Source organism: Stegostoma tigrinum, chromosome 24, assembly GCF_030684315.1.
Source record: "Stegostoma tigrinum isolate sSteTig4 chromosome 24, sSteTig4.hap1, whole genome shotgun sequence".
In the NCBI taxonomy this organism is placed as follows: Eukaryota; Metazoa; Chordata; class Chondrichthyes; order Orectolobiformes; family Stegostomatidae; genus Stegostoma; species Stegostoma tigrinum.
Window position 1 is genome coordinate 9,412,234 of NC_081377.1, and position 15,343 is coordinate 9,427,576.

The 15,343-nt window shown below is 40.9% G+C and overlaps 1 protein-coding gene across 1 annotated transcript in view; it reads right to left on the reverse strand.

Moving 5' to 3' along the window:
* The window catches only part of cdca8 (cell division cycle associated 8), a 33,006-nt gene extending 20,076 nt beyond the window's left edge, over nucleotides 1-12,930 (reverse strand). The window contains exons 1-3 of the mRNA XM_048557797.2: nucleotides 12,803-12,930; nucleotides 9,209-9,314; nucleotides 8,431-8,559 (exon numbers count right to left, since the gene is read on the reverse strand). Of these exons, the coding sequence (XP_048413754.1) occupies nucleotides 8,431-8,559; nucleotides 9,209-9,308 (229 nt within the window). The 5' untranslated portion in view covers nucleotides 9,309-9,314; nucleotides 12,803-12,930. The remainder of the gene's footprint in view (nucleotides 1-8,430; nucleotides 8,560-9,208; nucleotides 9,315-12,802) is intronic.
* Between the last annotated feature and the right edge of the window lie 2,413 nt (nucleotides 12,931-15,343).

A 15,343-nucleotide genomic window follows, 5' to 3' on the forward strand; every position in this document is an offset into this window, starting at 1 on the left:
CTGGACTAGAGGATAATGTCACGTGGGAAGGGACTATAACTTTAATCTACTTAAAATCTTGGCCAGAATTTTATTAAACATTGGGATTTACTCACTTCAGAAATAGAGCCAGAGCTATTGGTCATATAGTTATTTGATAAAACATAGTCTCCAATGTTACCACAGGTACAGGGCAATGTTACAAATGTAGCTAACATCTATTCTAATTTAATAATGTGCAGAGAAAACCTCATTAGTCTAACTGAGGAGACATCTACCGTGGTAACAATTAGAAACGTTTTGACATCTTATCCAATTATCACTTAAAAGCTCTTAACGTGCTGTTCAATTAAGAGTACTTGAAAACTTCAATCTTCTTCACAATGGCCCAAGTCTTCTGGTCAGGGTTAGCACCTAGTGCCTTGTCACTACACATAAAATTACAAGGGTTTCAAAATCTTTATCTTCAGAACCTGAAGTTTCAAAAGGGTCAACAGTCATGTCTGGAGGAAGCTGTTTGGTGCGAGGCATCCTCTTTTCACCAGGGTAGTTGCCACATACAGGCAACTTTCTAACAACGTCCAAGTCTTTCAGTAAATGAGCTTGTGAATAGATGAATTGATGAATGGGTAAATGCACAGTTAGCAAAGACTGCGTGTAGGAAGGGCTGTCAAGTGGTCAGTTGAGTTTGGTAGGGTCACCTGGAAGTAGTTCGGTTGGCTGAGACAACAGATTAGGAACAGCAGCTAAATCTATTAGTTGAGTCACATTGGTTAGAGCTTGCTAGTTACCTGCTCAACCTAAATCTAAGCTCAATCTAATCTAATATTAAATGAATTTATATTTAGAGCAGAAGCAGGTACTTTGGCCCCTAACCTTTGCTCCACTATTCAATAAAATCATACCTGATCTGTTTGCTTCGAGTTTCACATTTCCATTTACTCCCATTAAGCTTTGATTCCTTTGTCGATCAAAAATCTCCTTGGCCTCAAAAATATTCAATTACCCTCTCTTCACTATTCTGAGGTAGAGAGTTGCATAAAAGCATGGCCTAATTTTTAAATGGCGTCCTCTAATTCCAGACTTGGCCACAAGTGAAAACATCATTGCCACTTCCATCTTGTCAAGACCCTTCAGGCTTTCATTTGATTCAATCAAGATGCTTCAACCAGCTTCTAAATGGTAATGAAAACAAGACTCACCTGTACAATCTTTCCTCATAACATCCCGTTCATCTTATATCAATCCAGCAAACCTCCTGAATCGCCTCTAATACAATTCATTTACATTCTACAAGGAATTAAAAATGCCTTGCATGACTGAAGTGCAGTATCCTTTTGCAGCATAGGATCGTATTCCATAGCCTTGTTAAATGTTGCATATACATACTAACGTTGTGACTCCAGCATTGAAAATATTTATCTATCAGCTTCGCAGGATTCTGCGCTTTTCTATTTAAGTAGAAGTTCGATTTTTCATTCTTCCTGCCAAATGAAGATCGTCACATTTTACCACATGCTTCCAGATTTCATGTGTACTCACTGCACCTGTATATTGTCTTCACAATTTAGGATCTGTCACATGCAAACTTAGGTTCCATGCTACTGATCCCCTTATCTGGATACTTTTAATAATCTTGCTCAGAGATGTTATGACAAATACGTGGAGAATGTAGGACTTGAGCCCAGCACTGCTGGCTCAGAGGTATGGACACTACCATTGTGTCATAAGAGTTCCTTGCTCATCTCAACTACGTCATTGAAATAAATTGCAAAAAGTTGAAGCGCCAGAAGAGTCCTGGCAGGATTTTGACAGCGAAGCCTGCAATCAGAAAAAGACCCATTTATGCATAGTTTCCAATCTTCTGTCCAGGCTGATGTGTTACCCCCTATACCATGGGCTCCTACTCTGTGCAATAAACTTTTGTGGCACTTTGTCAAATGCCCTTTGGAAGTCCAAATCTACAGACTCTCCATCTTCGGTTCACGCTACTCCATCGTAGAATTCATGCTGCTGGAACCATGCTGATTCTTCCCAAACCCCTAAAAATTTTCAAAGTGCCTCATTATAATTTGCTGAATAGGTGATTCTAACACCTTCCCTATGAAGAAAGTCAAAGTAACTGACCTTACATTTCCTGTTTTCTACCTTTCTTCCCAACTGAGGAGTTATATTTGCTACTTTGCAGTCTAATGAAGCCCTTCTGGAGTCTTGACAATTTTGGAGAATTAACACCAACACATCTACTACCTCAGTAGCCATCTCTTTTAAAGTTCTCGCATGAAGTACATCATGAGGACTGGGGAACAAGACAGTTTGTAACTCTGTCGATTTGCTCAGAACCTGGTGATATAATTAATGGATAGGTATGCAAGTAAATCCTCTGTTTCTGGTCAAAGTTTTGCCGAGCTCAAGGTTTTCAGACATTCACAGAGGGTCAGAGAAAATGAAATCAGAGCATCAAGTGTTTAACCTTCCCTATCAATTTCAGCATACGTCTGTGCACCAGGGCCTAAATAGTTTCCTGACATACATCTCCAAACTTACATCCTCCATTAAACTAAAGACTGGAAAATTTATATTTACCATGTTAACTCAAAATTATACCTAGCAGAGTTTCACCTAAAATAGAAACTATAATTTTGGCAAAATGTTATTAATCCATAAATTGCAAGTATTATCACTCACTGGGAAAGGTATATATTGGATCATACAGTACAGGATTTAGGGTTTAAAAAAAATGCTGGTTAAGGGAACCCAATTGCCTGAAGTTTTGGGCAGTCCTCAGTATTTGAGATTTACCTATTTTCATTTTAGATTATCTGTGGTATTTTTAAAAACTTTAATGCCTTGTTTTAGTTTTTAATGTTTCTATACTCCAGCTTTCTTGAGATCCCTTCCATAACTGAGCCATTTTAGCACGGGACGTTGGATTTTTTTTCCCCCAATATTACATTTGTGCATCCCATAATGGCTGAAAGATGCCTTTTCTTAAAAATAAATTCTGGGATGTAGATGTAGATGTGGCTGGCTAAGCCAGCATTGATTGTTTATCCCTAAATGCCTTGGAGACATTGGTGGGGAGCTATCTTCTGGCACAGGGTGTAGGTACACTAACGGTTATGAAGACATTTCCAGAATTTTGTCCCAGTAGTTAAGGAGTAATGAAGTTTCAATCAGGAGTGTGTGGGACTTTCAGGGAACTTGAAGTTGGAGATGTTCTGTTCATCCGCTACCCTCATCCTTCAAGTTAGAGGTCACAGGTTTAGAAGACGTTGTTAGAGGAGCCAACGTACATCGCTTCCACTGTGTGGAAGTGAAGATGGGAACGTGCTGGATGGGATGTCAATCAAACAGACTGGACAGTGTTGATCGTAGAGTATTGTTAGATCGGAATGAGTGCAACATACTTAATAAAGTAAATGAATTAGTAGAAGATAGAAATAAATAGTTTTAACCAGATAAACACCAGAGCGACAAGGTAGCCAGGTGACCAGGGCTGGGATCTGAACATTGAAAGGTATATGATTTTTTGAACAGACAAGAAGCTGGGATATAATTGGTGGAGCAGCTCTGCTAATTAGGGTCATTTTGAAATCACAAGCTTCTTCAGCGCTTGGAAAGCTTGTGATTTCAAATAAACCTGTAGTAGTGTGACTTCTGACCTTGCCCACCCAAGACCAACACCAGCACCTCCACATAATGGCCAGTACAACAGTGAGATATCCTGAGGTCAACACACCATGTAGAATGAAGTCTAAAAACAAGGGTACACAGTTTAGGAATAAGAGATCTCCCTTTTAAGATGGGGATGAGGAGAACCTTTTCTCCCAAAGGGATGCCTGTCTGTAGAATTCACTACCCCAGATAGTGAAGATGGTGTCACTAAATTTTTTCAAAACAGACCTAGACAGATTTTAAAAATATATTGGCTAAGGAGTCAAGCGGTGAAAGGGCTGGCAGGAAAGTCGGCTTGAAATCACAACTAGATCATTCATGACCTCAGTAAATAATGGAGCAAGGTCAAAAGAATGAATGGCCTAATTCTGTTCCTAAATATTATGTTTCAAATTTCCAAAAGCTTTTTAAGTTATTCTGTTCAGTGTGATTGACGTTTCACAGTTCCCATTATATATTTTGCACCTCCAAGTGATGCAGAAGCCACACTAAATGTGTAACAGGTTTTACTCAATGCTTTGCCTTGCCTGCTTCAAGTTAATGTTAGCTTGCAGGTCTTCCTATGGCTGTTTATCTTACTCTGTTCATACCCAAGCTTAATGCTTTAAGCTGTGAGCATCAATAGTCAATACACTCAAATGAACAAATAAACTTGACAAAACTTGAGAAAAAAATGGTAGTAGGTTTATTGATATAATGTGGGTTTAAAGTTCAACTTCTGAGATTGTATACTAACTTGATTGCTTTTCTCCCCATAAATCAAATTAAGCCCTGAACATTTGTTCTATTCCTTCAGAGTTATGTACTCAATTCTTTTGCTGACAGGAGATCATTTGCTTCTACGGATGATTGGACTGTCTTGTTCTTCATTAACTTAAAGAACTTTTTAAAAACAAAAAAATTTTCAACACTAGTTTCCACAGAATGACTCGAGTTTTTCCTAAATTACCCCAATAAAAAGGAAGCACACAAAAACAAGTATGTTTGTCTTCAAAAATCTTGAAGATACTTTTAATCTAGACACTGAAGCCAAAGTAAAGGACACAAAGGGTGGTTTGGTTTGTCCACTTTTTTGAGGAATATCAAGTCCATATTATTTTTGGATGCTTGAATAACTGTTGTAGGATTGGAACACATTTTTGATCAAATTAATGGCTTAATTATTTTCATAATATTTGCTTGGTATCCCAGCTGAGTTGGACTTGACTAGATCGCATTTTTTGTAATCACTTGTCAAGAAGTGGGGAGTACGGACCTATTATTATGGCTCCATTTGACATTTTTGTTGACATTTTTGAGACGCTCCATGCCCCCTTATTTAGAGGTTATATGCTACCTTATAGTTTGTTTAAACAAAAAATTAACAAAGTATTGTTCCCATTTGAAGGAAGTGTAGGGAATTAGTAACGGAGGGTAGAGAAAAGACCGATGAATTGAAGATATGTGTCGGTCTTCACTACAGATGAAAAAGTAACATCCCAAGTATGGCTGTAAATTAAGAACCGGGAGGGAGGAATTCAAAGAAAAATTATTACCAGAAAGTAGTACTGAGTAAGTTGTTGGAACTGAGTTGCTAATTCCCTAGGTTCTGATGGATTTGATCCTAAGCTTTCAAAAGTAGTAAATGAAATAGTTGACACATTGGTTTTTAATTTTACAAGATGCATTCAATTCAGGGAAGGTTTATTAATGTTGGAAAATAGTTAATGTTGGATAATAGCTTATTAGCTAATCCTTTGATCACTGAGATAACAAGGTGTGGAGCTGGATGAACACAGCAGGCCAAGCAGCATCAGAGGAGCAGGAAAGCTAACATTTCGGGCCTAGACCCTTCTTCAGAAAAATTATCTCCTTAGATTACTAACTTTATTCAAAAAGGGAGGGGAGGCAGAAAGCAGGAAACTACACGCAAACTAACATCAGTCATAGAGAAAACATTAGAAACTATTAAAGGCATTATAACAGGGTTCATGCGTAAGTTTAAAGTAATCAGGCACAGCTAATCAAGTTTCGTCAGAGGGAAATCATGCTTGACTAATTATTGGAGTTTACAAAGTAGTAATCTGTGTTTTGGATTAAGCAAATGGGTAGATGTGTCAAAGGCTATTGTAGGGAATAAAAGCTGATGGCTTTGGCGTAACTTATTGGTATGGATAAAAGATTAGCTATCTAATGGAAAGCAGAGAGTAGGAATAAGTGGGTGTTTTTCCGATTGATAGAATGTCATCAGTGGCGTGCTACAGCGGTCAGTGCTGAAGCCTCAACACTTTACAACTTATAAGAATTAATTTAGGTGAAGGGATCAAAAGGTACAGTAACTAAAAACTGCTGATGGCATAAAGATAGCAAGGAAGGTGAATTGTGAAGAGGACAGAAGAAGCTTACAAAGAGATATGGATAGATTAAACAAGTGAGAAAAGATCTAGTAAAATGCAGCACAATGCGAAAAAGTGTGAAATTGTCCCCTTTTATTCTTTTGGCCAAAATGTTGCATATTGTCTAAATGATGAGAGGTTGCAAAGCTCCGAAATGCAGAGACATCTGGGTATCCAGGTGAATGAATCTCAGGTTAGTACGCAGATACAACAAGGAATCTGTGTAGCCAGAAGAATGTTCTGGTTGATTGCGAGGAGAATTGAATACAAGAGTAGGAAAGCTATGCTGCAATTAGATAGGGCAGTGGTGACACTGCATCTGGAGTATTATGTAATGCCATGGTCACTGTGCATACAGAAGAATGTTAAAGCATTGAAAGCAGTTCAGGGAACGTTTACTTGACTACTACATGGAATGAGCAGTTTGCCTCACAAGGCTGGACAGGCTAAGCCTGGATCTTCTGGAGTTTTAAAGAGTCTGAGATAACTTAATCAAGTCATACGATCCCGAGGGGACTTGATCAGGTGAATGTTGGAAGGAGGTCTCCTCATGTGGGAACATGTAGAATTAAGAGTCATAATTTTAAACTAAGGGGGCACTCATTTAAAAAAGATGATGAAACACTTTTTCTTTCAGATGGTTGAGACTTTGGAATTCTCTTCCTCAAAATGCAGTAGATGCAGAATCTTCAAGTAATTTTAAGTTAGATGGTTAGGTTCTTGATTACAAGGAGATTAAAGATTAGGGAAGATATACAAGAGTGTAGAGTTGAGGTTAAAATCTGATCAGTCATAATCTCACTGAATGGCAGAGAAGGCCCAAAGGGCGAGGGGCCTACATTCCTCCTTAGTCTCATGTTGTTTAGAACATCTAAACTGTGAGCTCTAAAGCACAAGGGCAACAGTTTAGGTGATCCGGTGAATCAAGTTCTCTCAGTCTTTCTGACCTTCAAGGAAAGGACTGTCAGTTTGACACACTGTCCTTTTTCATCTCATCCAGGGTGGATTTAACTTCAGTCTCACATTTATTTCATAGGCATTACTGTTTGCTATTTGAATGAATCTTCAACTTATTAACGTTGCTTGGTTTCTCTAATCAAACTAGAAGTATATACAGACTACCCGTCTCATACATCAGGCACTACTGGGTTAACCATCTCCTTTCCACTACCCTCAAAGCAAACATGAATAGCTGCAGCACCGGGAAAAAGGAGGGTTTTGGACAGGGGTCTGCATGGCATGAGCTTCCTCCAATTAGATAAGCACCATCTGTTCATAGCTAGCTACATTGTCAACATAGTAGATACCAGGAGCAGGGCAACCCTGCCATCAATAGAAGCGGATAATGAATTAGGAACCCGAATGAAGCAAAAACAACTTGGACTCACACCCTGCTGGTAGGGGCACAATTAAAGACATTGAATCCCTGGTGAAGAGTGAAAAAAATGTGGCAGGGGACTTAGTTAATATTGAATATTACGCTTATCTGGATTACTGCACAAATGATGCCCATTTTTAAAATGAGCTGTTCCAAATTAGATATTGTTGAAACTACAGTCAAGCAAAGGTCCCTTTGTTTCTGCAAGTTACTGGCCTTCCAGACAAAGTCCAAATAAAACTCAAAATTGAAGGAATCAGCAATTCTGGGTCTTAAGTTTTTTTTAAAATCATCTTAAAATCGGTACAACCAATTTACTTTCAGGACATTTCTGAACATCTCGAAAAAATAATAATGAACTATGTTCCCGGGAAAACATGGAAGCTCACCAACAGACTCGGTCAAGGGATGATATAAACTTCTCTCCTGAAGAACTCCCCTAGCCTTTAAATAGTACTATGAATGCTCAGACAGCCTTCAATACATCTAAAGAAGTCACTCTCTCAATACTGCATCGTAGCGACATCACAGATAGCATGCTCCAGTCATGAAGCAAGGTTGGCGGCTTGTTGAATGCATGATTACCAAATGTTGTTCTCCTCAATATTTCAACATGTTGCAATGACACTGCAGCAAATACCAGAAAATCTAGCAGTAATGCATTAGATTATAAAAGATTAGAATTAACTCAGGCAATTTTATAGCTTCAGAAGAATAGACATGCGTTGATAATAAAGATTTAATTCTTAATTGTTGCATTTTTGTAAATGCTTAACAAAGAAAAACAAATTTTGCTGATTTATGAACTTATAGCACAATGTTCAATGTTTAATAAACATTAGCCTGAACCAGATCTCCAAAGTGGGGTTGAGCTTTCCAAAGCTGACATGGAATTTCGATTCAGCTAGAACTATTGTACTGCTGATTCAACAAGCTCCTGTCCTTAAAGCATCTCACCCCTCCACCACAGCCAACACCACCAAAAGCAGTTCGTAGCAGATAGTGGGAGCAACATCTTACCGAGGTAGTCAAGGAAATCCATTTGTCTAACAGCCAGTGGGAGTTTCATAATTGCACGACTGTAATAGGCATCTACTGTGATGAGAAGATTGTTCATTGCTTTTTCCATCTCCCTCTTCCGGCGTTCAACTGTACAAGGAAAGTTACAGTTCAGACTGGCAAACAGTAAGTGAGTGACAATTTTACTATTTACATTCAGAAGTCAGTTATCAAGGCAAGGAACCTTGGCAGAAAATAAAAGAAGAACAGAATGAGAGGTAACCTTATTGAAGCATACAAGGTTATTAGCAGGCTTGACAGGGTAGATAATAGAGAGGCTATTTCCTCTTGAGGGGATCTGGGACTAGAAGGCACAATTTCAGGAGTAAGGGATCATCCATTTTGGACACAGATGAGAAGCAAATTCACCTGAGGGTAACGAATTTGTGGAATGTTTTACAGCAGAAAACTACAGATTCTGGGTCACTAATATATTCAAGGTAAAGTTAAGGCCGATTTTAAATTGGTAAGGGAATCTAGGACTACAGGAAAAAGTCAGAATGGATTGGGGATCATCAGATCAGTTATGACTTCACTGAAAAGCGGAGCAAATTGCATGGGCTGAATGGTCTGCTTGTGCTCCGGTGTCTTATGATCAAAGAGAAATAATAACTACAAGAAAGAAAGAAAGAATACAGATTAACTAGTTTAAACAAAGCGAAGTCAGGGAGAACTGAAAAAATAATCTGTACAGACTTTGTGGCTGAAATGACATCATGTAGTTAACTCAGCTTACTACCTTCAATGTCAAAATCCTTCAGGAAGGCTTGAAGCTTTTCATATTTCTTTAATTCCAGGGCATTCTTTTTGCGACCAGTTGCTTTCCTTCTTGAAGGCATTGTTTCCTGAAAAGGAAAAGAATGGCCATTGCTCATTTAAGAATAACCGCTTCCACTAAAAACAAAGTGTACTTTGGAGAAAAAGAAAAGACTCCGATTTACCTCCCTCCCCACCATCCAGCACACAGAGTTTTAATTTCAAAATTTTAAGACAGTAGGCCTTCTACTTTAACTAAGGGTTTTGAAACATTAGCAACATTATGACTGGTTGACAAAAATTAACAGTTTTTACAATTCATTAACTTTATATGATTTAGTTACATCCCATTAAATGTTTTTGGAACAATGGATACATGAGCTTCTTCCTTTTTGGACCAAAGTAAGTTCAAAATTAAGCTTACTAGATCAATAAGTAACAATGAAGAACCAATATCATTATATACTGGTACAAAAGAATCTCAATGGTAAAGGCTCCAAACACATTCTTGCCTTGATGAAAAATAAACATTACCAAAAAATAACCAGAATGCACAGTCTTAGCGCATTTGCAACATGGTTACTTTTTCCCAGCATTCGGCACCTCAAACCTGCAAAATAGCCAACTCACTGCGGCAATAGTCTTTTTACAATTCCATAATTTTCTTAGGATGAGACAGAGATGATTCCAAAATATTTCCCACTGTCAATCAGACTATGGATCACTTTGTCGAGTCTTGACCTTGGGTGCTGTACATGGCACACCAGGCAGCGTGGAATGCTACCCTGCCCTGGTTTGTACATGTACCCAGTCAATCTTTCTCTGCTGGGTAGATCAAGGCCAAGCTGCTTCGCCACTGAAGAGAATGTAATTGTAGCATCATCACCACCAAGCTTTCCAATTGTCGATTGAGGGTGAACTCTCTTGTCCCAAATACTCTTCATATTCTGCCTAGATTCACCTTTCCCTGATATAGATTAGGAGTGTCACTCTGTTGTTTATCCAGCAACTCAGATAGGAACTAACTTTACAAGGTATGGCATTTTGTTCTTTTTCTGAGCCCAGTGGTTCCACCAAAGACTTCAGCCCATACAAGCTGTGGTCAAGTAGATTGAGCTTATATTCACTAGAGAGTTTAGAAAAAAAGGAGTGGCAGTTTTAGATCGTAGTCATACAGCACCGAAACAGCTCTCTCAGTCCAATCCAGCCCCACCAATCGGCTATCCTAAGCTTATCCAATCCCATTTGCCAGCATTTAGCCCATATCCCTCTAAGTCTTTCCTATTTATATACCCCTCCAGATACCTTTTTAAAAGTTGTAACTATACCAGCCTCAAGCACTTCCTCTGGCCGCTTAATCCATACACACACCACCACCATCTCTGCATGAAAAGATACCCTTCAGGTCAGTTTTAAAATCTTTCCCCCTCACCTTAAACATCTGTCCTATAGTTTTGGGCTTCCCCTACCTTGGGGAAAAGGCCTTGGCTATTCACGCTATCCATGCCCATCATGATTTTATAAATCTCTAGAAGGTCACCCCATTCAGCCTCCTAAGCTCCAGGGGTAAAACAGTCACAGCCTATTCAGTCTCTCCCTATAGCTCAATCGCTCCAGTCCTGGCAACATCCTTGGAAGGGTTTTCTGCACCCTCTCAAGTTTAACGATATCCTTCCCATAGAAAGGTGACCAGGATTATACAACAAGGTCATTCATCAATCTCTAACGCACCACGGTGGAGCTTGAAATAACTCCCAATTTTTTAGTCAATAGTAAAATAACTCCCAGCCAAGACTTACTTTAGTCAGATACCTCACCCCACTTTCCCAGAAGCCCCGGACCCTGTCAAAATAATTTTAAACTGCAGTGGCCCCTGCATCTCCACCATCACCACAAAAGACACAGGATAACCCATCTTCCAGTTCAGGTGATTAGTTATAAATCCTACACATTCACTTCTAACCTTTCATCCAGTGGCTTCATACACAAGCTGTGGTACTCTACAAAGAATCATAGACCATAGAATCCCTACAGTCTGAAAACAGGCCCTTGGCTCAACAAGTCCACACCGACCTTCAGATCATCCCACCCAGCTCCATCGGCCTATAACCCGCTGAAACTACATATTCCTGAACACTATGGACAATTTAGCATGGAAAATCCACCCAGCCTGCACATTTTTGGGCTGTGGAATGAAACCCACGCAGACACAGGGAGAACATGCAAACTCCACAGACTGTCACCCAAGGGTGGAATCAAACCAGAATCCCTCACTGTGAGGCAGCAGTGCTAACCACTGAGCCACCATGCGACACAGGATGAAAAGTCCAAGATGAAAAATAAAAAGAATGTCACACATTTGCTCTTACCCAGTTACAATGTGATCTTTAAGGTCAGCTAGCTGTACTCTGGTAGACTCATGAAAGCATCTCTCAATCTAGGGGCATGGCATTATTTTCAGCAAGAAGGTGGTGGCCTGGAACAAAGCATGGCATGGTCATACCATAAGCAATGTATCCACCTCAAGGTCTCCACACTGGAGTCCAGCAGTGATACAATGGGCCCATGGTGCGATAACTTCTGTTTCAGAGACTTAGACCACTGAGAGAACAAAGGATTAAAATCTGCCCAGATGGAATATTTTGATTGTGGAATTAAGAGCTCGTGGATGCGATGCCAAGGGGGTTTGTTATTAAATGCAGGATGGCGATGAACTAAAATTCTAGAGAACCTGTACCACACTAGGTGACTCATTCGCCTGTCAGCTCACTTACAAATTCAAAGGACTACACAGTAGGGCTGGAAACAAAGGTGAGGAAGAATCAGGGCATCTTTGGGAGCTATGTTACCTTAGGTGACATACAGTATTTACTCTCTCAAACATAACACCTTTTACAGAGAAGCATGAACCCCCTCCACTTAAAATGTTCTGAAGGCAGCTCACTGGACTCAAAATGCTCTGCTTCCTCTCCACAGATACAGCCAGTCCTTCCTCCAGCAATTTGTTCCCCCCCTTTCCTTCCACTTGAGGTCTGGAAACATTTGCATCAACTGCAAATCCTGTGAAAGAACCTTACCAACTCTAACAATGTTTCCAGGCACTGGAGGGTCATGCTGACAGCAGAGGTGGGAATCACAATCACAAGTTGAACTTCCTGGAGTGGATCATAGCAGGTCTGCTCTCCGTCTTCCTTGCAAACCCTTTCTTTCCCTTCCCCCCCACCCACGTCATGCCGGTATAAACATCCTTCCCCAACGGGGAGGGGTAGAACCTCAATGACGGTGACAGTCGGTGTTTGTGCCCGAAGGATGGACATGGACACGGACACACACAAAGGTGTCCATCGGGGTGGGGGCGGCGATGAGTGGGGCGATGTCCTCCCCTCCTCTCTCTCCTTCTGCAAGGATCAGGGGCATGTGTCACTCTGGGGGCCGAGCCGCAGTGAGTGAATCCTTCCGGAGTGACCCCTCTCAGCCGCTCCTGTACCACCACCGCCAGCCCAAGGCCGTTCAGACTGACCCACAACTCCGTATCGCACACTCCGGCTCACGACGAGCCGGCGGAGCCACAACTCACCCCGAACTCTCACTCTCAGTCAGTCAGGCGGTCAGATCCCGCTCCCGCTCCAGCTCCAGCTCCAGCGCTCCGCGCCCTGACAACAGTTAAATTTCAAACCCCCGCGGACAGCCAATCAAAGCCCAGGCCACACCCGCCGAACACATCGCATCCAATCATAGGCTATTCCACGCCCATGAAACGAACGTCAGCCAATCAGAGCTCGGGCTACGTACACACTCTACAGCCACAGTAGGAACTGCGAATGCTGGAGAATCTGAGAAAATCAGGTGTAGAGCTGGGTGAACACAGCGGAGCAAGCGGCATCAGGGAAGCAGGAAAGTTAGACGTTTCGGGTCGAGACCCTTCTTCAACAAAAAAAACCTTCACTCGGTTCGCAATAAACAACTGCACCTCCCAGTCGTGAACCATTTTAACTCCCCCTCCCATTCTTTAGACATGTCCATCCTGGGCCTCCTGCAGTGCCACAATGACGCCACCCGAAGGTTGCAGGAACAGCAACTCATATTCCGCTTGGGAACCCTGCAGCCTAATGGTATCAATGTGGACTTCACAAGCTTCAAAATCTCCCCTCCCCCAACCACATTCCAAAAGCATCCCAGCTCGTACTCGCTTCCGTAACGTGTTCTCCCATCTATCCACTCCACCCACCTCAAACCCCGCCCCCATCTCCTACCCACCAGCCTCATTCCCACCTCCTTGACCTGTCCGTCCTCCCTGGACCGACCTATCCCCTCCCTAACTCCCCACCTACATACACTTTTACTGGCTCCAACCCTAGCTTGACTTATCTGTCTCATCTCCACCGATCTCCTCCTTCATCCATCTTCTATCCACCTCCCCCTTTCTCCCTGCTTATTTCAGAATCCCCTTCCCCTCCCCCATTTCTGAAGAAGGGTCTAGACCTAAAAAGACAGCTTTTCTGCTCCTCTGGTGCTGCTTGACCTGCTGTGTTCATCCAGTTCGACACTTTGTTGTCTCAGATTCTGCAGCATCTGCAGTTCCTACTATCTCCAGAGTCAATCAGTCGGCTGATCTACGGCTTCTTTCCAATGAATAAGCCTTCTGACTACAACAATCAATGCTGTTCCTCCAGCAGTGCATATAGCATCCCATGCATATACTATGGGAATTGGCTTTGTCTGAAATCACACTTTCTGTCTTTTGTCAATTGCTTTGCCTTGATCTCAATCCCTTCTGGAGTGAGAATAGATCCATCCTCACCGTAGCAAGCACAAAATCATGAAGAAACTCAGCAGATCTGGCAATATTAGTGGAGGGAGAAACAGGATTAGCATTTTAAGTCCAGAATGATCATTCTAACTGCAGAACTGAAAGGTGTTGGGAAATGTTGCTTTATACTTTTGACCTTTAATAAGTGCAGATGATGGCCTAATGGTATTATTGCTGGGCTGTTAATTTGATAGAAGGAAAGTAGATGGACAGAATTGAGAAAAGAGGAGGGGGAAGGAGATAAAATGGGAAAAGGGATTCAAAGAATCACATACGTTGCCTTTTTAACAAATCAAATTCTTCTAAATAGTAACTGTTACCCATAATACACACTGAATCATCTTCAAACGAGCATGTCCGATCAAAGCATTTTGACAAATTGGCCAAAAGAAGTGTAGAAAGTGTAATTAACTGCGCGGAAAATCTCACTGTCCCAGTGAGCAACATTTGATTGGGGAATGATAGGTAACCTTAGGGACCTGCTTATCAGTGAAAGATCTAAATGAGTTTGCTTATATAGCAAACAGAAAATGGTCTGAACACCAGTTTTAAGAGAAGATCATAGCCCTGTGTTTACTTGTTGGAGAGTTTGTCATAGACTAGTGCCGAGCTGAAGTCGCCTCTGAAAAGGAAGGATTGAATGGCACAGGCTGGATGGAGTTTAGCAACTGTGTCATCAGTTGTCTTGGTCCCAAGCACAGATATTCCAACATTTAACCTCTTGGAAGGCGTCTCTAAAATGTACTGCTTTGATCAGTTTTGTTAGACATCTGTACTAATGCGTTATGTGTCTCAGTGTCAACTTTTCATAAAATATTATACTATAAAAGGGTCATTTAATCTAAACTTCCCATTTTATTCCTACTCGCAAGTTCAACCCTCCACTGCATAAAATTTTTACTTTACAAATATGCATTCAATTGCCTTTAGAAAGCTCCTGTGGAATTTAGTTCACCGAGTCTTTCACATTGTGCATTCTAGATCCAAACTGTAAAAGTGAAAACAACTGTCTACTTTTTAGCCAATTTTAAACATGGAGCTCTGATTACCAAACTATCTTGATTTGATTTGATTTATTATTGGTCAACGTAGCGAGATAGTGAAAGTATTGCATTACGTACGAACCAGACAAGTCATATTGTACACAACTACATCAGGGTAATAGAACAGAATGCAGAACATAGTGTTACAGCTGTAGAGAACGCACAGAGAAAGATCAACTCTGATATATGACAGGTTTCTTCTCAAGTTTGACAACAGCAGGGAAGAAGCTGTTCTTAAATATGAGTATGTGTTTTCAAACTTTCG